At 28.9% G+C, this 27500-nt stretch overlaps 2 protein-coding genes across 3 annotated transcripts in view; one reads left to right on the plus strand and one right to left on the minus strand.

The window, feature by feature from the left end:
- The first annotated feature begins 879 nt into the window (after positions 1 to 879).
- Positions 880 to 3818, plus strand: LOC136082714 (uncharacterized). Its single transcript, XM_065802133.1, has 2 exons — positions 880 to 982; positions 3316 to 3818. Exons 1-2 carry the CDS (start codon positions 880 to 882, stop codon positions 3816 to 3818), a joined length of 606 nt encoding a protein of 201 aa, XP_065658205.1.
- Positions 3819 to 9273: 5455 nt separating this feature from the next.
- The window catches only part of LOC101240514 (prestin), a 74242-nt gene continuing 56015 nt past the window's right edge, over positions 9274 to 27500 (minus strand). For both annotated transcript variants that reach the window (XM_065801707.1, XM_065801708.1), the window contains exons 15-18: positions 18673 to 18813; positions 18541 to 18595; positions 10139 to 10248; positions 9274 to 9780 (exon numbers count right to left, since the gene is read on the minus strand). In XM_065801707.1, the coding sequence (XP_065657779.1) occupies positions 9724 to 9780; positions 10139 to 10248; positions 18541 to 18595; positions 18673 to 18813 (363 nt within the window). In that variant the 3' untranslated portion in view covers positions 9274 to 9723. The remainder of the gene's footprint in view (positions 9781 to 10138; positions 10249 to 18540; positions 18596 to 18672; positions 18814 to 27500) is intronic.

Raw genomic sequence — 27500 nt, forward strand, 5'->3', positions numbered from 1 at the left:
TGCTTCTCTCACTTGATCTAAAACAAAAGATGTTAAAATAGAAGACTTAAATAACATGGTTAAAGGGATAGAAAAAGCTTCTGCGCAATTTTTCAAGACTCTAGGATGGATTTCATCAGGACCTGTTACTTTTGAAGGATCAAGTTTCAGCAATCTGTTTTCTACTATTTCATAAGTAATAAACTCAACTCTTATCGCAAGTGGCTGGAGATTGGTTTAAAAAATTGGGTAGCGGTCCTTGCAGCTCTATTTCAAATGCAGTAACATATTTCCTCTTTTATTATTTTCATAAAAACTGAGGCAAGTTAGCACTTCTTTTATTTTACACAACTTAAAAAAGTTGGTTATTTGAAATATTTTATTTTTAGTTAATAAAAAGAAAGAAATTAAATTTTTTATTTATTTGGTGCTTTCTTCATGAACAGACGTGTTTTTGCAGCGTTAGAATTAAAAGAAAAAAATGGAGTATTTTTAAGTTTTTGAAAGAAAAAGCATTGAATATTTTTATTTAAAAAAATATTTTCACAAATGGCAACCTAAAAAGAAATTGAAAATCGCAAGAAAGTTTGCTCATAAAAATAATTTCAGGAAATGCAGCATTTCAAAGTGACAAAATGGACAAGATTTTACTTTTAATTGAAAATATAATAAACCGTATTTCGTTTGTCGAAAAAAAGCAACAAGAAATACAGCAACACGTTAAAGATTTAGAAAAAAGTATCGAGTTTAGACAAGATACTTTAATTAATGAAAAAGTTATAAATCTTGAAAAGGAACTTAAAAAGTTAATAAATACAGAAATTTCAACAGTTTTAAACCAGACATTTAAAATCGATGCAGAACGAAGCAAATAAATTAAGCGATGGACTAAAAGAAAGTATGAGAAAGTTAGAAGATAGAAATAGACGAAACAATATTAGAATAGACGGTGTACAAGAAAATGAAAAAGAAACATGGGAACAAGCTGGAAAAAAAATCCAACGTATTTTAAACGAACAGTTAAAAATAAGTAACATAGTTATTGAAAGAGCGCACCGTATCGAAAGACGTACTATCACAGAGAGATGTATATTACAGAGAATGTAAAGGATAAACCAAGAACTATCATAGTTAAATTGCTGAATTATAAAGAGAAAGAGAACATTTTGAAACACGCAAAGATGCTTAAAGGAACAGGCATTTTATCAATGAAGATTTTTCATACGAAACAAGCAAAATAAGACGTGAATTAAGAGGAAAAAAAAAGATTTCGCGTAATGCTAGAAAATATGCCGTAATAGAGTACGACAAGCTAATAGTAAAAGAGTTTAATCTGAAGGCTAAAAAAGTAATTTTTTTTTTTTTTAATTTTTTCGTATTAATAATTTATCTTTATATATATCTTAAATGGAGGAACGCCATGAATTTAAATTTTCTTTTGATAACCTTAGTGATAATGATACTGATACAAATTGTTTCGACAAATTTAGTCTTGAAAGTAAATAGGGGAAAGGCGCCTATGATGACTTAACTTTGAAGCTTCATTGTTCAGTATGCTGAAGATCAATAATAAAAGTTTTTGGATACATTCCTTGTTACATGCAGAACAGTATCAACTCTCAGAGTTTTCATTAGTTTTTTTTTTTTTATAAGTTATTCCTATTTTAAAAAAAAGCAAAAGTATGCCATCATAGGCAACCACTGCTCCTAGGATGACATAGGAAAGGATGGGCCTGGTTAGGATTAAGGCTAACTTGATGATTTCATTTAACCTTAGAATCTTCCCTCAGAAAAGCTAGAAATTATTAAAAGATAAAATTAAAGTAAGTATTCCACTAAATGCACAAAACTTGGAAATAAAATGCATGAAAATTCTCTTTCTGCACAGTTAATAATAAAATCACAATCTTAAATATATGAAGGGAATACAACTACAACAGCACATCCCAAAATCGATTTTTGTTGATTATAAAAACAATATTTTTGCCCAAGAGACGTATTTTCACTAAAACTAATGTAAAGTCAGTATAGTCATGTAGGTCTTATCACTTTTCCACCAAAACCAATTTTATGGAAATATGAACGGTCATCATAGGAGCTATGCCATCATAGGCACCTTTCCCCTACTACACGGTTTGGGAATCTGCACAATAATTAAAAAAAAAATAAAGAAGCATTTTCAATATTAAACATTAACATCAGAAGTCTAAATAAAAATTTTGGAAACTTAAAACTTTTCTTGGATGAAATAAAACACAAGTTTAGCATTATTTGCATAACAAAAACGTGGTGCAAATACGATGAACAAAATTCACATTTTGAATTAATTAATTACTCGTCAATTCATCAACCGCGGAAAAAATATTGTAACGGAGGCGTAAGTATTTTTGTTCGCAATTCAATTAACTTTGTTCCACGTTATGACCTATGCGTTGAGGAAACAGATTGTGAGTCATTATGCATTGAAATGGTTAATAAAACCGCAAAAAATATTATAATTAATACTACTTATAGGAAACCAGCTGGCAATTTAAGAGTGTTTAAAACTCTTTTAAATACATTTTTAACTAAAGTCAATAAAGAACGAAACCATGTATACATAGTGGAGACATCAATTTGGACTTGATGAGACATGCTGAGAAATATTTTATAGATACTCTTCTTCAACATAATGTTGTTCCAACGATAAATAAGCCAACCAGAATAACTAAAAACTCTTCTACACTACTAGACAATATAATCACCAACAATTTTTATAAAAACCCTATTTATACTGGTATAATTAAGACAGACTTATCAGATCATTTTGCTACTTTTCTAATTACTAAAAATATCACAATTAACAATAAGCCTTCAAAAACTATTAAATATACTATTATATATACAAGAGGCAGATTAATGAAAACTCCTTACAACAATTCCAAGACCTTTTAAAATATAAAATTGATTGGGACCTTATACTGAAATCAAGTGAGGCAAACAATGCCTACGAACTATTTCTTCATCATTTTTGTAATAAGTATGAAAATGCGTTTCCTGAGAAAAAAATTGTTATAAATACCAAGTCGCTCCTATGTCCTTGGATGCCTAAGGGCCTACTAAAATCCCCTAAGAAAAAAAAAAGTTGTATGAAAAATTCTTAAACAATAAAACATATAAAAATGAAACAAACTATAAACATTATAAAAATATATTTGAAAAAACTAAAAAAAACTTTAATACTCAAAGTTGTTAGAAAAAACTAACGGAAACGATAAAAAGATGTGGAAGGTAATTAAAGAAATTATTGGCAATTCAAAAAATTATGAAAAAAATAATCTGCCAAAAAAATTTTAGTAGATAGTAAATTTATATACGATAAAGCAATAATTGCTGAAAATTTGAACTGCTACTTTCCTAATATTGGGCCTAACTTAGCTGAAAAAATTCCGTCAAGTTCTTCTTCATATGATTTATATTTAAAAACCTATGATAAAGTAATGAATGAATCTAAACTAGATATTTATGAGTTGCGATCTGCTCTAGATAGTCTTAAAAACAACACTAGTGCAGGTTTTGATCAAATTAGCATGCATGTTGTAAAATCAGTTTTTAATATTATAGAATCCTCTCTATATCAGATTTTTGATCTTTCTATTAAATCAGGTACTGTTTCAGAAAAACTAAAAATTGCACGAGTCTCACCTATTTTTAAATCTGGTGATGACACAAGTACTTCAAATTATAGACCAATATCGGTTCTGCCATGCTTTTCTAAGTTACTCGAACTCATAATGTATAATAGGCTTAACATCTACTTAACGATAAACAACATGTTCAACAAGCAATTTGGTTTTTAAAAAAATCACTCAACCGATCACGCTTTGACCGAGCTAGTAACCCATGTAACAAAAGCCTTCAATGACGATTGTTTGACATTAGGAGTTTTTATTGATCTGTCTTAAGCTTTTGACACCGTCAATGATGTCATTCTTCGTAAAAAACTTGAACATTATGGAATAAAAAACAATAACTTACTTTGGTTCAAAGAATATCTATCAAGCAGAAAACAGTTTATACAATATGAAACAGGTAAAACGTCCAAAAATATATTGACATGGGAAGTTCCTCAAGGCACGATTTTAGGACCGCTATTATTTTCACTTAATATAAATGGTTTATCTTTTACATCAAACTTATTAAATTTTATTTTATTCTCGGATGACTCCAACCTGTTTTATTCACATAAGGATTTTAAAACGCTTTTTACAGTGGTTAATGAAGAGTTAAACAAAGTAAACGAATGGTTTACATATAATAAACTATCGCTTAACGTAACAAAAACTAAGTATATACTATTTCATAAAACGGATAATCTTCCCCTAAAATTACCTGATCTGAAAATAAATAAAATAAATATTACTAGACAAACATTTGTAAATTTCTTAGGTGTTATTTCAGATGAAAATTTATCTTGGAAGACTCATATAAGCTCTCTGGATAGAAAACTTTCAAGAAATATTGCAATAATGTATAAAGCAAAACCATTCTTAAACATTAGGTCTTTAGAAAATTTATATTTTTCTTTTATACATAGTTATTTAATTTACGGAAATATTGTATGAGCAAGCACAAATTACACAAAGTTGAAAAAAAATTTATTCAAAACAAAAACATGCTTGCCGAATTGTATATGGAGCAACAAGAAATGTGCCTTTGCGAGCCATTTCTAAGTAAGCTTGGATCATTAAACGTGTACAAAATTAATATATATTTAGTCTTACAATTCATGTATAAAATAAAACACGAACTATCTCCAACAATATTTAACCAATATTTTAGTAAAATAAGCCATAAATAACCCCACCAGACACCGGAAACAATTTTGTAACTCCAAAATTTAATCTAAAGTTATGTTCTTATTCTATTCAGTATCGGGGATCTTTTTAATGGAAAAGTTTTAAACAGATTGTTCTTAATAAAAGATAAACACTTCCGCAATTCAAAGCTAATTTAAAATATCATTTAGTAAATATGGATTTTAATATTCTAAATATTGCCAGTCTTTTTTAGAAGTTATCAAAATAAATTTATAATGATACATTAACTTAAACAACTTTAACATGTTAACTACCAAAAAACTAAAAATAATAAGAAGATCAACTATTATTATTAAGAATATCGATGTCTTTATCACACTTCTTTAAAAATGTTTACTTTTGAATATTTAGTCTTAAAGTTTAAAAAGTTTTGTTTTGTTTCATTTAATCTAAACATGCAGTATAAACATGCATGTAGTTGTAAATTATCTTATATTTAATCTAAACATGCAGTATCTTTTTATAAGTTATGTTTATTTTACTTTTGACACTTTTATACATTTTATGTTGTTGTGGATGGAATTTTATTAATTTTATTATAAAAACGACAATACGAGGCAACATGCATATATATGTATGTGTGTATGTGTCATGTGTGTATGTATATACACATATATATTTATAGATTTCATATCTTTCTTAATTAGATTTACTTTTAATTTTTTAGCACTTTTTTGTTTCTTAACTTTTTATACTTTGTATAAAATAATAAGAAGATCAACTATTAAACTTAACTTTTTATACTTAGTATAAAATAATAAGAAGATCAACTATTAAACTTAACTTTTTATACTTTGTATAAAAAACTAAGAAACAATAAAGTGTTGACGTGTTGTTGACGTTTTGTCAAGATTTTTTAATATTTTACGGACTTAAAAATACAATTGTAATGGGGCTCGGTGATAAGGCTAATTGATGCCTTCTTCTTGCTCCAGCCATTTCCTTTTGTTATATTTGTAGGTTGTATATATTCTTAACGGCGAAATAAATGAAACTACTACTACTACTACTACTACTACTACTACTACTACTACTACTACTACTACTACTACTACTACTACTACTACTACTACTACTACTACTACTACTACTACTACTACTACTACTACTACTACTACTACTACTACTACTACTACTACTACTACTTCTACTACTACTACTACTACTGATTTTAGTTTGTAAAAAAATAAACTGAAAAAGTTAATTTAATGAAGGAAAATAAATATGTAAAATATATCACTAAAGTTATTTTTTTTTTCACAACTTGATAAAGTGGATTAAGCTATTAGAAAGACTTTAAAAAACTTTTGGATCATTTAATTCACAAGAGTTCAAAAGTGTGAGTAAAAAAGCATGGAAATGTTACAAATGTGTGAAAGAAAAATATTTCAAGAAAAGTGGATACATATTTATATTTTCTCAATCATTAATATGCTAATTCTAAAGTAAAAAAAAGCTCAAGTGTGTTTCAAAACAAAGATAATATTTTACAGAACTGGGTGGTAAGATGAAAAATCAGAGGATAATATAAACAACTTTATTAGTAGTAAGTGCCCAGAGCTTACTTTTAAACATTTATTGGGGTACCTACTATAATGAATTAATATGATAAATAGTAAGGCAACACAGATATAAAAAATAGCATGGCTTTTACTGGCGTAGTACTTTTTGCAAACCATATAGAAACAATAGGTATCTTTGGCATAGATGAATCATAAATTCTAATGCCTTCCCTTAAACTTAGTAAGGAGCAGAATAAAAATTTCTTTTTGCTACAAAAAGTATTTTTCAACAACTAACAATTTTCTTAAAGGAAGAAAAAAATTTGGCCCTACAACTACTCATGTTTTGATTTAGTGTTTTTGTTTAATACAGCGAACTTGTAAGATTAGTTCTGTCAATATGGAGTTATTTCTAGAACTACTGTCATTGAGATAAAATGAGAAGCAGTGGTGTAGTGGTTAGAGTTTTGGCTTAAACTCCAGGTCCAGCTCTGGGCATTTACACATTATTGGTAAGAAAGGAGGCGCGAACGTCCTGGTTAAATGCTATTTTGCGGTGCTCTGTGAATAGATCGTTAGGACTTCTTGGAGCACTTACGTAACCAAAAAAACTAAAAGTTAAAACAAGACACTAAGACGAAACGATTCACCAAATACATCGAGATTGTTTTGTATTTTTGATATGAAAGGCAGATTGATTAACAAGATCTACTACACCTTTTCAAGATGTAATTGAGAACATGAAAGTTGTAATTAAGGAAAGTATAAAGAATACAGAGTTATTTGTATTTTGAATTTTGTAATCCTAACATACTTTGTAATTTAAAGCTGCAAATAATAATAAAATATTAATAAATTATAAAAAGTCATGAAAAAGGCATTTGAGGTTTAGGTGGTAACTGGAAAAACCCTATTGTTTGTGAAAAATTTATAAGAGATTTCAGATGAATAATAAATAAAACACAAATAATTTATTTACATATAAATATGAAAATTAAATAGAACTTAAACAACGTCATTAAAAATCATTGCAATATTCAGGTAAGCACCAACTTGGATGTCTTCCATATTAAAATCGTTGCGTAATGCAAGGTCGTATGTTGTACAGCGCGTGCACAATCACCTCCCATTATTGTTTTTTTTTGCCGCAGTAACGATTCTTTCTAAATACTGCATTCGTTGTTCCATAATCCCAGCACCGAATACTGGTAGAATGCGAATCACATTTTTAAATGTAATGTTTTCTTTCAACTTGTTCAGTTGTATGTATTTCTTGTCTACAAATTGGACAAGTTGGTTCTGGTTGTTTCAGAAGTGGATGTAAACAAATTTGGTGAAATAAGTGCTTGCACGGATTCAATTTAATAACAGACTTTCTGTTCATAGTGTATTGATAAATAACGCAACGATCTTTCAATTTCATTACTGTATTGCTGGTGCATACAAATGCTAAATTTGATATTATTAACTTATTAAAATGCATGTCCAAGAAGATCTTTTATAATGACTTTTAAGCTCATGTTGCGAATTCGCAATTACAAATAATGTATTCTCATTTACATATTACGATTTCTTAATTACAACTTTTGTTTTTCTAATTACATATTGCGATTTCTTATTTACATGTTGGGTTTCTCAATTTCATTTTAAAATTTCCTAATTACATGTTGTGTTTCTTTATTAAATATTGCGATTTCTAAATTACATGTTGTATTTCTCAATTATATCTTACTTTTCTTAATTACAACTTTCATCTTCTAAATTACATCGTCCATGTTCTAAATTACATTTCACGTTTCTCAATTACGTCTTTCATCTTTTCACTCACATCTTACGTTTCTTAATTACAACTTTCATGCTCTCAATTACATCTTGAAAAGGTGTAGATCTTATTGAAGCATAGACGATATTTTGTCTGACTTTTTTTTCCCGTGATAATGATTAAAAAAAGTGCAAAAAAAATTTTTTTTTTAGTTGTTTTGAACCTTTTTCAAAACAACTTGAAAGATTCAAAATTTTTCAAGATTTAAATCCTAACATGATACAGCTTTTCCGTATATTATCGCATCTGCTTTTAACATTTCTGTAAATTACTCAGAAGCTAAAAAGTATACCTTTTTTGTTTTGCGTTTTTCTCAAATGTGCTCTAACTTCAAACTATATATTTAAAAAAATAATTATTCATTGGCTTTGAATTTTCACTGCATGCTTATTTAAAATATATATTTGTCATTTACCAAAATCAAGGTTGAATAAATATTTTTTGAGAACTTAAAGAGTTTCTTTGAGTTTCTGAGTTGAGAACCCAGAAACTCAAAGCAACTCTTTAATAACCTAAAAACTATTTTTACTACACAAAACGTTGTTTATTAGATATAGGTAAAAAATATTTAAAGGATTTTAGTACGTTTTTAATCTATCAACAAGGAGTATTTGGGCCAAATTTAAAAGATTATTTTTAGGTTGTTTTTAAGTTACTGGGTTTAGAAGGTATACCAAAATTCCATTAAACTTAAGTAAGTATTGTTATAAAAAAGGACTTGGTTTTTTTTGATTAAAGATTTAGTTTTATGGTATTAATACATCAGGCAAAAAAATATAATTTATTAGGTTTAATAATTTGGATTTTTTTTATAGAAACCACCTTATACCAATGATTATTTTAATTATATCAAACCCTCAATGAGAATTTTATGAACTCTCAATTATTAGTTATGATCATATTTTTATAACTTTGTCTTTTGAGACCTTTATATTTTGTCTAGGAGTATAAAACTTAGACCAGTATGAACCCAAAAACTAACATGTCAAGAAGTTACTTTAGAACATCAAAAATCGTGGGTTTTTGTTATAATCACTGTGACAAACATAAAGAAAATGAAACTTGACACCAAAAAATTTAACTCCGCTCCTAAGTATTAACTGATAAAGCATTTGACTCAATGTGACTTTATTTTTGCAAATTCTTACAAAATAAATACAGAATAATTTAAAACTTTATATTACTTAAATTAAATTAAACTTTATAATTTAATAAAATTAAGTTTAAAAGGTTAATGACCACTGGCACAGTTAACCGTAATAGATAACGATGAGTCTTATATAAAAAAACTCAACTTTAACTAGAATTGAAAATAGATAAAGATCTGAAAACTTATAAAAAACTTGTTATTATAAAGGTAAAACACATAAAAGAAATGCATAAATAAATGAAAGACATATATAATATAATAATCAAAGACATATATAAAAAATTTGAAAAAATAAACTTTTTATGTTACAACTTTATAATCTAGTAAAAATCTAGATGCGAAACTATTATCACCAAAAAGTCAACTCTGGCTTCTTCCATAAGCAGAATATCAGTTGGTTTACAAGTGATATTAAACTCTGGGTTCCTCCACAAGTAAAATATCAGTTGGTTTACAAGCGAGATTAACCTGAATAAATTCATAGAAGAAAATTTTAGTAAGCGAATCTTGTAATTATATTTTTAAATTTTAATAAAGAAGTGAATTTAGATTTTCCAATTATTTATTTAGAAACAAAGACAATTTCAGGTCACTATTGCGTTTTAGTAACGTATTTTAATATTTTAGCTATTGTGTTTTAGGATTAACACAACATTATTACAACACTAAGTGATTTAAATGTACCTCGATATTAAAGATTTCCCTCTATATAAGTTCTCACCTCTTAAAAGTATTCCAACACACCAATGCTCTCTATTTATATTATATATACATCCTTCAAGCTGTATTTAAAAATTATAAGTAAAACAAAAATAAAAAAACTTACATGTTCTTTAGCAATAGCATTTTGTACGGCATCATGGACAGTAACAAAAATACTTGCTAATCCGTTTTCATTTATATAGCCGCCATTTTCTAGCGTTTCAAGCACATTACCTTTAAGTAAGAAATATTTTCACAAAATGTTCTTTAATATAAATTTAAAATAAGACTTATTATAAATTTATACACACAAGTTAATTCACACACAAAAAAAACCATATTTATTTTTCAAATATGGTTTATTTGCAATCATATAATAGAAGCTCATTTGAAAAACGCGCATAAATTAAAATACAAAACAAAAAACTTACAGCTAATAAAATATTAAGGCCCATACTAATAATATATATCTGTGAACAGTCTATTATCATTGTATAAACTGAACGTTTTAACAACTTTTTTTTAGAAGGCAACAGACTGACTAACTAACCAGATAAATTTTGTTAGATCTAAGTCCGAGTAAATTGATTTTAATAAAAACGACGAAAAACTGAACTACTTTTAGTTGCGCATTAACAGAAATTTTTTCTATTTTCTATTTCTATTTTGTCTATTTTTAGGACAAAAAAACTTTTAAATGATCTAATATTTATTGTGTTCACGTCAAACAATATCGTTTTGCAAAAAAAATAACTGTGATTATGGTTTAAAAATAAATGCCCTAATAAAGTAGCCCTTAACCCCAAAGGTGAGGACAATGAGTTTTTTTTTTTTTACTATTTTATACTAAATTTATCTTCATTGGCAGTTTTCACATTAATTGAATAGTCTTTTAGAGTTAGATTATTATGACCATGGAAAGACCAAAATCTCTCCATGAAATAAAACTTAGTAGACAATCTTTTTATTAGGTGTTAGTTTAAAGTGTACTTTAAAGTTAATTTCTTCCCAACAGGGTACTACAAAAACTGAAATCCAGTGTCATAAAGTTTTTTTTACATGAAAAATTGTAAATATCTTAAAAATTTACATGAAAAATTGTAAATATCTTAAAAATGTTTAAAACACTACTCAAAAATTAAAAAACCTTTTTTTTAAATAAGCTTAAAATTTTGAGTAAATAAAATAAATTTAAGTAAAGACATCCTATCTAACTTATGTCAGGTCAGGTGTTTGATCTTCATGATCACCCTGTTACAGGTAACATGTAACCTAGTGCAACATGTTCTATGTTCTGCTACTTTGTGAGAATCGCTTTTCTAAGCAAAGGCTGGAAGTAGTGTGCTTTCTGTCATTAGTACTATTTAGTATCAGTCATGCCTTTTTATTGCAGTATTAGTAATGCCTGTAGTAATGTTTTTTTTAATTAGTTTTGTGTGTGGCTTTTATATAGTTGAAGGTGCCTTAGTTACTGTGTTAGCTGTAATTTACCTTATATGTATGTCTATGTTCCATCTAAACCTCTGGCGCAGTGTTGACTCACCCGTAAGTTGCTATCTGTATGTTTGTGTTCTGTCTGAACCACTGGCTCAGTGTTCACTCACCCTAAGTTGTTTGCGTTCTGTCTAAATTTCTGGTGCGGTGTTTACTCACAAGTAAGTTTCTTTATGTACGTTTGTGCTCTGTTTAAATCTCTAATACAGTGTGAGCTCAATAACTAACTAGTGACTCAAACTATAAAACCTATGCTCACCTTAACCTCTAGTATTTAGTTAAATGTAATGGTTTTTACTAATGCCTTCCCAAATTATCATACCTAATGTTTTAAAGTGCTGTTTACAAGAAAAAACTCCATTTTACTACTCAAGGTCAGGTCAGGTTCAGGATCATCACAATCACCCGCCTACTGGTATCATGTTACCCAGTACTATCTGATCCATGCCCTGTTGCCTGTAGGGTGTTCTTATTTAGACAGAGGCTGGGAAAAACAAACTTCAACTTAAAAATTCACTGCCATGGGGCTCTTGGTTGAGTAAAGACTAGAGATGGTGTCTTGATAAACTAACTCATCTTGTGCAGATGGTAACTAAATCCAGTCAAAACTCCCCTGCCTTATGGCTCTTGGTTGAGTAAAGGCTAGAGATGGTGTCTCGATAAAAATACTCATCTTAGGCAGATGTTAACTGAATCCAGCTACTGTCTTGCAGAAGGCCTCCTCAAACCTCTCCTTGATCTTTTAGGCTGGCGTAGATGTAAACCTGTGTTACATTGTTTTGAACCTAGGATGATGAATGGATCTTCCTGACTCTACTCATAGATTTTTGTTTATGCCTCCTTGATAGTGGCTATGCAACTCTTACTGTTATCTCCTAATGAGGGTACAGCTTTAAAACTCAGTTTAATGGTTTTGAGGCCAGCTGGTGGTAAGGTTTCCCGAACTCTGTGGTAGATTTCAGAGAGGCTGATTCCATCAACAGCTGCAAAATATGAGAGAATTAACAGTGCCATATTGCGCATGGATGGTGGCCCTGTTAATGCTTTTGGTGCGCATCGTCAAGGTCACATAAGAAGCCCTATGTTACAACTTTGGGTTAATTAACCGGACTGAGACAACTGTGTAGCTGATTGCTTGGAATGCCATGCTCTATCTATAAATTGAGTCAAGCCCTCTTTAAACTTAAATCATGCCAAAAGTAATCAAAAGTATTACACATAAAACACCATCCCCACCACCTAACTGTTTCAGTATATCTTTTACAAACATTTGTGGTCTGCGAAGCAACCTTCCATCAGTTGACTTTTACCTCTTTAAAATTTCACCAGACTTGCTTGCTCTTAGTGAGACTAATTTAAATTCTGCAATTCCTTCTTAAGATCACAGTGTTGATGGGTACTATACTTTGATTTGCAAAGATTCCAACAGTCACATACTTGGCTAGGGGGTATACATATGCATCAATTTACCTATTTGTTATGAAATCAGGTTTAAATCCTTTGACCATTCTTTTATGTGCTTTCGCTTAGCACCTCTTCACTCTATCACCTTTCTACTTGTTCTTTATCATTCTCCTTCTTCCCAAGACTGCATTTTTTTTTTGTAATTTCTGATCAAATTGACTATGCCCTTTCTCTTTACCCCTCTGCCAATATTATTGTTTAATGGTTTGGCTCTAACGCCGTTGACCCTGCTGGCACTAAATCCCATAACTTCTACATTTCTCAATCTCGTATTCAGATAATTAACTCAGATAGTGACTTGTTTCTCTGACAACCCTAATCATTTACCTTCACTCCTTGATTTATGTCTTCTCTCTGACCCTAGCTTGTGTTCAATTTCTCCTCTTTCTCATTTAGGTTGATTTGACCATGCAATGATTTCTAAAAATCTTTTATCTTGTACTCCTTCTTTGGACTCACCCTATCATTGCACTACTTACTACAACCCTAAAGCTGACTGAGATTTTTCCCCTGATTTTCTCAGTTACGGTACCTGGGCTGATATCTTTTCTATCTCAGCTGATAAATGTACCTCCTAAGTAACCTCCTAGATTCAGGCAGGAATGGAAGCTTTAATTACTTCTCGTTAGTTCTAAGTCAAGCCTCATTCTACTTTATGGTTTTCACCTTCTTGTGCAGCTGTTATATCTAATTGAAATCATTTTTTTCATCTTTTTCAAAAGAACAACTCTAGAACAAACAGCTATTTAATTTTGCAAGAAATCGATGTAAAAAGGAGCTGTTTGATGCTACACTCCATTATTCTCAGTTCACTAAATCTCATATCTTATCTCAAAAGCTAGGCTCTAGAGACTGTTTGAAAATCTTCAACAGCATCATTAACAAGGGTAGGTCTAACATTGCGTCTCTCATGAATGGAAATGATCTTATCACCTGTCCCAAGGACTTTTCTTCTAATTCAAATCTTGAACCTTATGGCCATTCTCTTCCTTCCATTCCAATTAAACAATTTAACACATAGTTAGACATTCAAATCACTCCAGTTTCCATTGCTAAAGTCATATCTTGATTAAAGTCTTCTACGACTTGTTGCCCAGACAACATTTCTGTCATAGTCTTACAGAATTGTTCTCCTTAACTCTATTTAATCTCTATTAACTTTTTTTTTTCAACATCTTCACTTCCAACAAGGCTGCACACAACCACTATTAGAGTTGGAAGCTACTAGAAGAGAAAAGATGAAGTTTATAGAGCAAGATAACAATTGAAAGACAACATAAAATATTGCAAATTATATGAACACAAGATGAAGGAGGCTAATTCCAAAGAACTGATGATTGAGGGAAAAAACTTGACACTTTTTATGAGCACTTAGGAACAGTCTCAGTAAAGTAATGAAACTTAATAAAATGACGAGCAACACAGGAATGAATTTTAGTAGATGGCACAAGAGACACCAGCTCTTTAGGGCAGTGCTCATTATAGTATTTTTAGAAAAGAGAAGCAACATTACAACAATGTGACAATAGTTAGAGGTTATCTGCAAGAGTAGGTCCAACTATGTTTACAAAGCATTTTTGCACTTTGTCTAAGAGAGAAAGGGCACCAATGGAAGATACTGAAAAAAAAGAGTTTCCTTTGAGATAAAGTTCACCAGCCACTGTGAGCCCCATGCTGTTGCAGAAATAAGATCTTTTTCAAGCTCAAATGCACTCTCCAAGCAATCAGAGAGTGTTGGCTTTTTATCAAGTCAAGAATAAATGGTAGGATCATCAGAACAATGCTACGTTAGATATGAGAATATCTGGAAGATCATTAATGTAAATTAAAAAGAGTATAGGGCCATGGATAGAACCTTGAGTAATCCCTGAAGTGACAGGATTTGAAGAAGAGTGCTGTCCATCGAGGACAATTTTAATACTACATTTGGAAAAGAAGGATTCAATAATCTTCCAGATGTTACATGATACACTGTAAGAAAAAAGCTAATGGAGAAGACCAGCATGCCAAACTTTATCAAAAGCTTTAGAAATGTCAAGTGCAGCCTTAACCTCTCTACATCTATCTTATGCACAGTAAAACCTATTGGTTATTACTGTTAGCAAATCAGCTGAAGAACGAGAAGATCTAAATCCATATTAATGATCAGAAAGTAAGTTATTGGATTCAAGCTGAGAGTCTTTGTTAATTAAAAATTCAAAAACCTTACTTATGATAGGAAGAAGACTAATAGGATGGTAGTTAGGCAAGTCAGATTGCTTTCCACAACAGCTCCGGAGAACACTTCTGCAAAACTATAAGAGGTAAGTTGTCTGGACCACATACTGTAGAAGAGTCTAAGCAGAAAATCACTTTAGATACAGAAGCTGGAGTGATATGAATGTCAAGCAATGGATCAACCTGTTAGTCAGCTATATTAGGTAGAATGCAACTAGTGGAATCAAGAGAAGATATTGATGAAAACTTCTTAGCAAACAATTTAGCTTTATCTTTAGGTGAGGTGACAAATCAGAACTATAAAAGAGGTGTTGAATAACAGATTTGCCTTTACTATAGATATTGTTAAAGATTCTTCAGAAGTCATGAGAACCTTATTTTTGACATGAAATACGAGATTTCGTGACCTGAGAATAGCGGGCTTTGATATTAGACAAAACCTTTTTACAATGGTTTCTAGCAATAGTAAACAGACATCTGTTTTTAGAGAATCGTTTTGCTGATAGATATGAAAGTAATGGTTATGATTAAAAATTGCAGCAGCACAATGCGAGGAAAATCACGGAGAAGAGTGAGGCTTGACTTGGAATTATCAAGAGGGAATAAAAGATTCCATGCCAGCCTGAATCCAAGAAGTTACAAACAAAATCACTGAAAGAGTTCCAGTTAGCATAAGGTAGTTGAAAGAGGTATGATGATAAGGAGATTCTGATGATAAAGAAGAATGAGATAATAGTTTTAGAGAGATCAAACCGTGATCAGAAGCACCTAAGGGTGAATGTGGAGAAACTGAGCACTGAATAGGATCAGAAACAAGACATAAGTCAAGTAGAGAAAGTAAATGATTTGGATTGCCTAGAAAGTGAGTTGGAAAATTGACTGAGTTCAAGATTGAGAAAGGCAAAAGTTGTGGGCCTTAATGCCTGCAGAGTCCCTGACACAAGAGCCAAGCAATTCAGTGTGATGAGCATTAAAGTCACCAACAATAACGATATTGGCTGAAAGATAATGAGAAAGGGGTTGGTCAATATGATCGAAAATAACATCAAAAAGAGTGCAGTCTTGAGATGAAGTAGAGCGATATAGAACAAAGAGAAAGAGAATAGAGCGAAGTGGTGCTAAATGAAACCACATAAAAGAATAGTCTGTGGATTCAAAACTAGTTTCCCGACAAATGGGAGAATTTTTACAAATGTAAATGCCCAGGCAAAGCATGTGACTATTGGAGTCTTTAAGAACTAAAGAAAGATAACCATTAACACTATGATCACAAGATGAGACAGCTGAGCTCAAGCTAGTCTTACAAAGAGCAAGTAGGTCTGGTGAACTTTGCAAGAAACAAGACTCAACAGAAGAAAAAGTTTTTTCGAAGACCACGAATATTAGTGAATGATAGATTTAGAGAACTATTTAATAAGCATTTGACTGAGTCTTGTTTTCCTACCTGCTGGAAAATGACATCTGTTTTTCCGATTTTCAAAAACTCCTGGGAATATTCTGACCCCTCTAACTATCATCTGTTCAGTCTTCTTTTTGTTATTAGCAATGCCTTTGAGTTTGGAATTTGAAGGCGGAGAGATTAGGGCTATTACTCTTGACATATCTAAAGCTTTTGACAAAGTTTGGCATACTGGTTTTCTCTTTAAGCTTGCTTCATATGGTGTATCTGGGAAAGTTTTTAAGATTATAAAATCATTTTTTTCTAACTGCTTTATTAAAGTTATTATCGAAGGCCAACATTCATCTTCATTTAGTAACGCCTGGAGTACTTCAAAGTTCTATTCTTGGTCCTGTTTTGTTTCTTATCTATATTAATGATCTTCCTGAAAACCTTACATCTAAAGTGGTTCTTTTTGCTGATGATTCAACTTTATACTCCTGTCCTGACAAAAAGTCTTCACTTTTTGATTGCTAAGAATAGGTAGTTATTCTCGAATCTGATCTCACTTCTGTTACAGTTTGGGGCTCCCAGTGGCTTGTAAATTTTAAGTGAAACAAAACTCCATTATTTACTGCAAACAACTATTGGAATACTGTCGATATTCCTATATTAATGAATGGTAACCCTTACACTGAGCCCACTTCTTTAACTTTCATGGATATTATATATACAATCGATTGCTAAATTAGCATTGGCTAAGGCTTCTTCTCTTTATTGTGCTAACCATATTCTTACTCTTGATTCCATTCTCTACCTCGGCAAATTTTCTTTTCTCCCCTGTATAAGGTTGGTTCCCCCTGTATAATTGTATTTGGGCTAATTCTTCTAACAATGCTCTTTCTCCTTATGGCAGACTAATCTGCTAAGCTTGAGCCTCTTCTACATTGTTGTAAAGTTGCATCTCTTTTTTTTTTTTACATAGATGATTTTTTTTTGGGAATTTTTGGGAATGAGTGCTTTTTGCTACTGATTTGAGAAAAAATTGTTAATTTTTTTTTTAAATTATCAAATAAAACAAATAAATTTAAAACAAAAAAAAAAATTTTCTTTTTAAAATTCTGATTTGCTCACATTAAGGCTGAAACAACCACTATTAAGTTGGGAGTTATTAGAAAAAAAAATAAAAATAGTGTTATAGAGCAAGGAAGCGGTTGACAAAAGACATAAAAATTTTTAGGTTGTATGAGTCAGGAAAACATGAAAATGTTTCATAAAATTATCACAAATAGCAAAAAACATTCAGAAATTTTTGAAAATTATTTTATTAAATTTGAATCTATGTTTCTATAAATACTACAAATACATGGTCACTGCTCAAAGCTATTATCTCTAGTTCCATCAAATAAAAGTTATTCTCGCTTGACTAAACATTCAGCAAAGTCTCATTTGTTTACTGTATCTGTCCCTGCATGCCCTAAAAACTTTTATTTGCCTAGTTTTTTTACCCGCACTTCAACCCTTTGGAACTCTGTCTCATTTTCATGTTTTCCTGACTCATACAACCTAAAAATTTTTAAGTCTTCTGTCAACTGTTTCCTTGTTCTATAACTCTATTCTTCTTTTTTTTCTAGTAACTCCCAATTTAATAATGGTTGCTGCAGCCTATTGTGAGTGAATCAGAATAAAAAAATAAAATTTTTTTTTTGTACTTTTCTGTTTTAAATTCATTTGTTTTATTTTTTAAAATTCCTCTTTGCAATTAATAAGACTTAAGTGATATTATATATTATGAAAAAATGTTTTATAAATAAATGAAATATTTAGATTTTTATAAATAAATAAAATGTTTAAATATTTTTGCTTCGATTTTCGAAAAAATGTAAATTATATATTTTTTGCTATTTAATGAATTCATTAAACCTAACCTCAATAAAACTCTTTTGTGAATAATATTTGATTTATGTAATTACCTTGACAATTACATATAGAGAAATCAACTCCAACCTTTTTGAATTCACGTGATATCTAAAGACACAGCAAAATAAATTCAAAAAACTTATAAGAATAAAACTCATAAAATAAAAAAATAAAAATAAACTTACAGTTAATAAAATATTAAGGCCCATACTATCAATATATGAAATCTGTGAACAGTCTATTATTATTGTATGAACTGAACGTTTTAACAACTTTTCTTTAGTCGGCAAAAGACTGACAAATTCATCAGATGAATTTTCTGGGATCTAAAGTGCATAAAATTTCAATGTATCACAGACAATTTGTTTATTAACTTTTTTTTTTTTTAAAAACTAATAGATTAACACAATTATGCTAGCATATTTAATACAATTAAATATGCATGCATAACTGTTAATTAAGCAAGTGTATTTGTAATATTATGAAAATTTACTTTATATTATGAAATTTATATATTTATATATATATATATATATATATATTTATATATTTTTATATAATTTATATAATTTATATTTATATTATAATTTATATAATTAAATTATAATATTATATTATAATAATATTATATAATTATATTATATATTATATTATATATCAATATTATATTATAATTTATATATATATATATATATATATATATATATATATATATATATATATATATATATATATATATATATATATATATATATATATACTTACAAAATAATTAGTAAAATACGATTTATTACTTATAAAATAATTAAATAACTATTACTAAATCATTAGAAAATGTTTGCCAAATTTTTGAAAAATAATTGGAAAATGGTGTAAATTAGATTAAATTTTTTTGCTTAATTAAAAAAGTAAACAAAATATTTCTTAAATTTATTAAATACATTAAACTATGATAAAATTGCTTTATCTTGCGATTCTCAAAGGTGACAACATGATGGTATCTCCAGATAGATGGTTAGGTTTTAGTCCATAGAACTAAAAGTCATGTTAATTATAGGCTCAGAACAGTTTATATTACTGTACTTTACATTACTGTACTGTATTATTACAATACTGCAGTGCTAAGTCAAAACACAGTAACTTGAAAAAACTTTTATTGCTTGTAAGTTTATAAACATAGTTTAATGCAAGAATTCTGTCTTTTGGGTCAGCAATATATAAAAAAAAGTAAAAAAATTATGCCCTAGATTACATGAAACCATGTAGATTTACTGTAAATACTACATTAAAAAAAAACACTCAAACAATTTTTCTAGTTACTGTGTTTTGGCTTTTCGCAGCAGAATAACTGCATTGTAACGTATGATAATATCTCCAAATTGCTAGTTTCTAGTTAATAACAAACACAACAATAATTTATGGTGTTTCTAAAATCATAAGTAAGGTCATACAGTTAACTAAAACAAACCATTCATTCAATTAAAATATGAAACAAAAACTGAATCAATCCAATCAATTTATTTAAAATATGAAAAAAAAAAAACTTTTAATAAATAAACTTTTGGTTATCAGCAGTTTATGATTTTTTTATATTTCTATTTTTTTAAAACATCTTCGCTTCCAACAAGGCTGCAAACAGCCACTAATTAAAGTTGGAAGTTACTGAAAGAGAAAAGATGAAGATTGTAGAGCAAGATAACGATTGACGGACGACTTAAAGGATTGCAAATTATATGAACCAGGAAAACAAGATGAAGGAAGCGAATTCCAAAGACCTGATGTTTGAGGAAAAAAACTAGACGAATAAGCGTTTTTTGAGCACTTAGGAACAGTCACAGAAAAAGGATGAAACTTAATTGAATGACGAGTAACACAAGAATAAATTTTAGTAGATGGCACAAGAGACGCTAGCTCTTTAAAGCAGTGCCCATTATAGTATTTATATGATTATATGTTATATCTATTTTTCAGAAAAATCCAATGGTTCGTTAAGTGAAAACTAGAAAAGAATCAAGTTTTTAGTTTCCAAAGGAACATTCTGAAAAGGTTTTGGTGACATGCTAACGTTATTCAATACAATTTTTGGGTTTAAAATATTTTCTAAAACATCAATTCAATTAAAGCATCAATACCCATTGAATTGAATGAACATATTTTCTATTTGTTTTGAGGGTATTATAATATATTCTTAAGGCTTCTCAAGCCATTTAAGTAGCAAGAATATTACAAAAAGATACGTCAGCAGCAAGAAAATTACAAAAAGGTATAGGCCCCCTTCTTAAAGAGGAGGGAACCATCTTTTTGATATTGCTGGTTGTAAAAAGTTTTCAACAAAAACAAAATTAAAAGAGCAAGGCTCTTTATCTTCTTAAGGGAAGATTAAAAATCTTTAAGTGATTGATATAAAAAAAATTTTAAAAAGGATATAATTTGTTGGAAAAGAAAAGTTCAAATGCTTACAAATGTACTCAAAGGAAGTAAATAAAGAACAGAAAGAACACTTTTTTATTTTATTTTTCAAAATATATTGGGCATGTGACAACAAATTAAAGGTTGGCAAAGAATATCACAAACAACTTGTTGAATTACTTAAAAAACAGGAAGGAGTCTATACAGCTTTCGTGAGTTAATAAATAAAATGTTCCTATTATTGCAAAGGCATATGCTTTAAATAATTTATAGACATTAAATAAACTAAATAAATTATAAAAAGAAAGACTTTACACAGTTTTATATGCTAACTCCATGCAGATAAGCTACCCTTTCACAACTTTTTAATTGATTTGAATGGACCTGCATCAAAAAAATAAAACCTTTGAGCAAAAAAACATATCAGAAATCAGCCTACAAAAGTAACTAATGTTATTCTTGTAATATTGGCATCATGTACTCTGTAAAATAGATTGCAATACTAATAAATGCTTATAATACTAACTAACACTTTGATTTGTATATACTATTCAGTACCATAATATTTTTGGAGTTTGACATTATTTTGCAGGATTCAAGTCTAAAAATTCTTTTTATTTGCTTTTCATATTTACCAACACTTTTTTGAACTACTGTAATTTACTAAACTACCGCAAAACTAGTTTAATTAAATAATTAACTCAAAACAATATAGAAATGTTATCATTTAATAATGTTATTGAATGTTTACTTATATTCCTGTTTTTAAAATATCAAAATATTTATTTTCTCGACATTTGAGACAACCATGTTTTGTCTATAACTATATGAATAAAAGTTTTTATTTTATTTCTTAACACATATTAACAGTTTTGCAAACAGCAACTACTTTTAATTTTTAAAAAGTCAGGGAGTAAACTAAAAACTTTATATATTGGAAGAAAAAAACCGGAGCAGTAGTTGATTTTTTTAAAAGCAATTTTATATTAAATTAAAAGTGAGGAAAAAAAAACAATAATATATGTTTGTTATTTAAACAACTTAAATCTTAGGTTTGTACATATTTTTAATATTTACAAGGAATTTCATTTCTAGCAAAATAAAATAAAAAGATGGAATAGAAGTCTTATAGGTTTAAACAAAGAATAACGCTAGTAAAAAAGTAAAATTTGCTTATTTGAAACAAAAGGGTAATATATATACGGGCAATTCCATAGCGGAAAATGAAAAGTTAGTCAAATTTTATTCCTTTTTTCATCATTTTATAGCAAATCAATATTGATGAAGACACATGAAAGTTTATTTAAAATATATCTTTGATACTAAAACTAATTAAGCCATTTTTATGGCTCCAAAAGTTTTTCTCATTGTTGCATGATAAAAAAGGTATGATTATAAAATGTTATTCTAACCAGGAATTTATTTGCATAATCGGAATTAAATTAGCGTGAAAATGGAGCTAACATGTTCAAATTGTTGTTGGTCAGATTTTATACTTTATAAAATATATATATTTAAAAAAAATAACAAATGAACTTTTGCAATTTTCATGTAATGTAAGTTAACAAAAACATGATAAAGTTTTGTTTTTTATAAAACTTAGTTAAAAAACTTAAGCTTTTTAATAATAAATGGGAAAGAATATTAAATTTACGTTTTCGCATATAAAGTTTTGAATAATGATGCTTAGTTAGAGCACATTTTTATTTTAAATTTGTACTGTAAATAAAGTTCTGCAACAGCCTGGTATTGAGTTTTAAACCATCGTCAAGTTGGATGACAGTTTAAAGAATTTTTAATCACAAGCTTATTAATTTTGAAATGTTAGAATTAAATACAATTACAAAAACACCTCTCAGCAGAAAAAAGTGCTAAAACAATTTTTAAAAATAAATTGTCTAAAAATAAACACCAATGCCAATATAAATATGAATGCTTGTAATATATTCTCTACCTAGTTCTTTTATGTCATTGGCAGATTAACAAACAAGTTAAAACTACAAACATTTACTTAAGTTTTGGCGCTTTTTTGTTAACAAAATGAATTACGTCATTAAGTAATTATTATTTCGTTGACAAGTTTCACCTGGTCACCTCTAATAAAGATATTATATATTTTGGAATTGGCATAGAATTCTTAACATCTTGTGAAAGTTTCTAATACAAACCACTATACTGATTCGCAGAAATCTGACCTAAAAGTTAAAGCAATTTTTTTACCTTGCTTTTTGTGTTACGTAAGTTAAGTGGCATTTTCAGTAATAAGTTCGCCCTCTTTTGACCAGACTCAAAACCTTTTACAGGGTTGCCTTTATAATTCTGGAATAAAATTCCCTGATTTTTCCTGATTTTTTCAATGAAATTTTACTTATATTCACCTGACATTTTTAAAAATTTTTATTCAACAACTTAGCATCAAAACTTTGACATTAACCCCCAGACACACTAATTTTACCCCTCAAAGAAAACAGATAGCCCACTTTCTATATATAAGAAATTTTTATATTTCTATTTTGAATGGAAAATCAATAACTTGTTTGATGAAAAAAAAAAGATTGAAAACTTTGTACCCTTTTAAAAAACAGTTGAAATAAGCAAATTGGTCTTTGAAACAAATATAAAAACTAATAGTAAACATAAAGAATGTCAAAATATTAAAAAGCTCAAAAGAAGAGCCAAAAAATATTTTAAATAACTAGAAAGGCAATAATAATTTGCATTTCATACTTTGTACTTCACTTAAAACTTTTTCCTACTCCTTAAGTCCTAATACTACTTGATTCAACAACATTATCACATTACATTGAATTCCTTTAGCTTGCAACTTTTTATTTTCCTCTAGATATTATTAATATTTCAACGAGGCGTTACAAACAGTCATTTATTGTTGATTTTTACTTGTTGAACCTTCGATTCAAGATATCATGAGATCTTCGATAATCACTTGTCTTTTTTCACAAAAGATAAGTGCCTTTTCTTTTATGTTTTCACTATGTTTTATTCATGTTTTATTTATTTTTTCACTAGGGACATTTTTCACTATTTATACTAAAGACCCTCTCAACTGATGCTTGACCATGACCTAATAGAAAAACGACTGTCAAGTCTTTAGACATAACCTTGTATTTTATATTAACTTTGATGGTTTCAAATTTTGTTAAACAACTTCTAACTTGTGAACTTTTTTCTAACATCTTCAAGAATTATGTGGAAGCAAGATAACATTCATTTGAAGAGATATGCAAGCAGAAAAGAATTAGATGAAGTAAGGCTGATCACCTACAGATTTCATCTGTTTAAGAAAACCAGCTCTTTTTTTTGATGGGATTTACTCTGAACTGATGTAACTAGTTGCTTCAAGAATAGAAGATCAATTTAAACTTTTTCAAGAATTTAAATAACTATAAGTCAACAATCTTTCATAAATATATTGTCACATCTTGAGATCACACCTTTTCTACTTTAATTCCATAACGTTACGTTCTGCAGCAAAACCAATTGCCATTGATATCAACAGCAGAAACTTCTGCTTTCTAGTGAAATAAAATTTCAGAAGTTGCCTCCCATTTATGATGCTGCATAAAACATCTTGTTTGATTATTAAATTTATTAAGCTTTAATCAATTGAAAACAAATCTTTAAAAAGATGGAACTATTGGGGTGTCTGTCTGATCTCACTAAGATTTTCTGCAACAAACTAGCAGCAACTATGTAACAAAAAAAAATCAATTTAGTAAAAGTTAATTTATCTTTAGTTCAGTGACAGTTACATAATCAGCTCTTCTGGTAGGAGAACCATGGAAAAGGTTGCATGAAGCTTTCATTAACTTCCTTGTTTGAAAACCAGTTTTAAAAGCACTATGAATTATGTGGAGGTTGCAACTCTTAATTTTAAGAAGTTTAGGTAGCTTAAGTTGCACAGGCTATGTTTCAATAAGATCAAGAAGTAACCAGTTTATTTTGGGCCATCTGTACACAGTTTTGTCAGATTTATGCAATTAATTATTGCCAAAGATGTGGTCATACTCTTAAGTAATTTATTTGCAGGAGGGTAGCCAAAAAATAACGAGTCAAAGTATTTGTACTCAACATGATTTAGATCATTGTTCCAAAAATGAAATCTATTCAGATCTATTTGACAATTTTGAAAAGAAACATTCAGGCTTTTATCAAAAGAAAAGGCAAAAAAAAAAGGAGATTTTTAGATATTTCTTTTAAAAGTATGTTTAAACAATGCCTAAGACCAAAATTAATAAATAAGTTATTCTACCCATCTCATAAGATTTCACAGTTGTGTTATTGGGAAACATTTTTTGATACAGTCAACCATTCTCATAACACAAGTTTGATGAGAAATTGTTTTGTACTCTATGCAAAAAAGATTTCTGCTTAAGTTTTATCAGATTAATCTACTATAAGAACTCCTTGGTTTTTATAAGTAGACTGTGCAGGTTTGAAGTAGCAGCATACTGGTTTTGACTTTCTGATCATGTTTTTACCCTCCATGTGACTTGTCACAGCCCTCTGATCTATATTTGATAAGTTGAATTAAAATTGGTATGTTTTGACTTTTTATCTGTGCCATTTACAAGCCATTTATTGAACAATAGACCGGTCAAACATTTACCATTGAAATAAACTGCTATTTAAAAATTTGAAACTTTTATTCATTCTAAAAAAAGAGAATGAAAATACAATATTGTTTAAAAAAACTCTACATGTTTCAGCTATTTCTACACAAAAAAACTCGGAAAGTCTTCAAATGTTGAAGCTATTTCTACACAAAAAAGTACCTAATAAATTCATCTAAATTATTAATAATGGTTCTACTCAAACCTACATAAAATGTTTTGCATAAATTTTTTATTTTGTTTATAATGTAAATAAATGATCAGAATAAAAGTTAATTTTTTTTATAATGATCAAATATAATATATTTGAACAATCTTTTGAGCTGTATAATTATTTAATTAGTTAACTAAAAATGAATATTATTTACTATAAAATATTTAAAACATTAAAATAAAAAAGTACAAAATTAAACAACTGATTTTCCCTGACTTTTAACTAAATCAAACTTTTTTCCCTGATTTTCCATGATCATATCTAAATTTCACTGACTTTCCCTGAATTCCCTGATTTCCCTAATTTGGTGGCAACCCTGTTTTAGTTTATTTTTATTCTTTAGACTAACAGCTTTAATACAAAATAGCTAAAAGTTTAACATTTAAGTATGACATTTTTTGAATCTGTTGTGGCCATACCTTTATAACCTGAGAAATGTTGAGTAATTGATAAAAAAAACTGGTTTATTGATTGTCTAGTTGCAAAAACATCCCCCCTCCCACCTCCCTAGTTAATAAAATATGACTTTTTTATATATTACATGAGGACATGTAAAGCTTATTTCCCACACATTTATAAACAGCCACAAAAATAAATAAAACAAATTGTAAATTATATTTAGTATTTAAAAACTACATGTCAACTAAGTGGATCAATAAAACTAATTATTTTCTGCAAGTTTGTTAAATGCTTCACAGGCGACTCTTTTCAATAAATTTCACATTTGCATATTCCCATTTTTTTGAATTTTGAAGGAGATCTTCCATCAATTTAACATCATGTTCAGCAATGATGTTTGTCCTTGGAATAAAAAGTGCACTATCTACTTTGCTCCAATGTTTCATAAAGCACTTTAAAGCAGCTGTATATGGAATGCCAAACCTGCCTTAAGTGCATTCAGTTCATTATGTGGTGTGCTCACTACATTATTTACTTTGCTTATTGCATTATATAATGTGATGACTACATTATAAATGCGCTCATTGCATTATACAATGTGATAACATTACTAACTTATGATTTGTAACAACGTGCCATTGATGATTTGACCCTTTTACATTGTAGATTCTGTGATAAAGACTGTTTTTCTTTTGCTCTTGGTTTCCTAAATTGTCTACTCTTAATATTAATTTTCGCAATACCAATTTTCGAACACTTATACCTTGACCTTATAATTGGTTTGTTTCTTTCTCCACATTTTGGAAACTCGTTTGTTAATAAAGTTACTTGCAAATCAAGATCATCATTTGCATTATTAGAAAAATTATATTTTTTGAGATTGTAATCGTTTATTTGACGGTAAATAGTTCTCTCAGCAACATCTAGAAGCCTAGAAATGTCTTTAATTGTTAAATCTTCTTCTAAGAGATTCTCTAACATATGACAAGGTATTTTAAGCTTTGAAGGTCTTCCACATTCACTTGGATACTTATTAAGTATTTTTGTAACATAGATTGAACAATTAACTTTTAATTCCATTACTTTTTGTTTGTTTGAAACACCTAATACTTCAAAGTCTCTCAAAGATAACTTAAAAATCAGATCAATAGTCATATTTTCCTGTTGAAAGTTTGTAATCAGATGAGAAAGTCCAAGATCTTGTATTACTCTCTTTAGCTGATGATCTGCCGTTTTATAAATTAATTTTGCAATAAAGGTTGCTGCACTTTTAAGTTCAAACCTCCATTTTGTTATAAGAAAATAAGCAATAAGAACATAGATGCTCAAGAGTTTCATCTTGCACTGTGCAATGGGGGAA

This window comes from Hydra vulgaris, chromosome 07 (genome assembly GCF_038396675.1).
Source record: "Hydra vulgaris chromosome 07, alternate assembly HydraT2T_AEP".
Taxonomy (NCBI): domain Eukaryota; kingdom Metazoa; phylum Cnidaria; class Hydrozoa; order Anthoathecata; family Hydridae; genus Hydra; species Hydra vulgaris.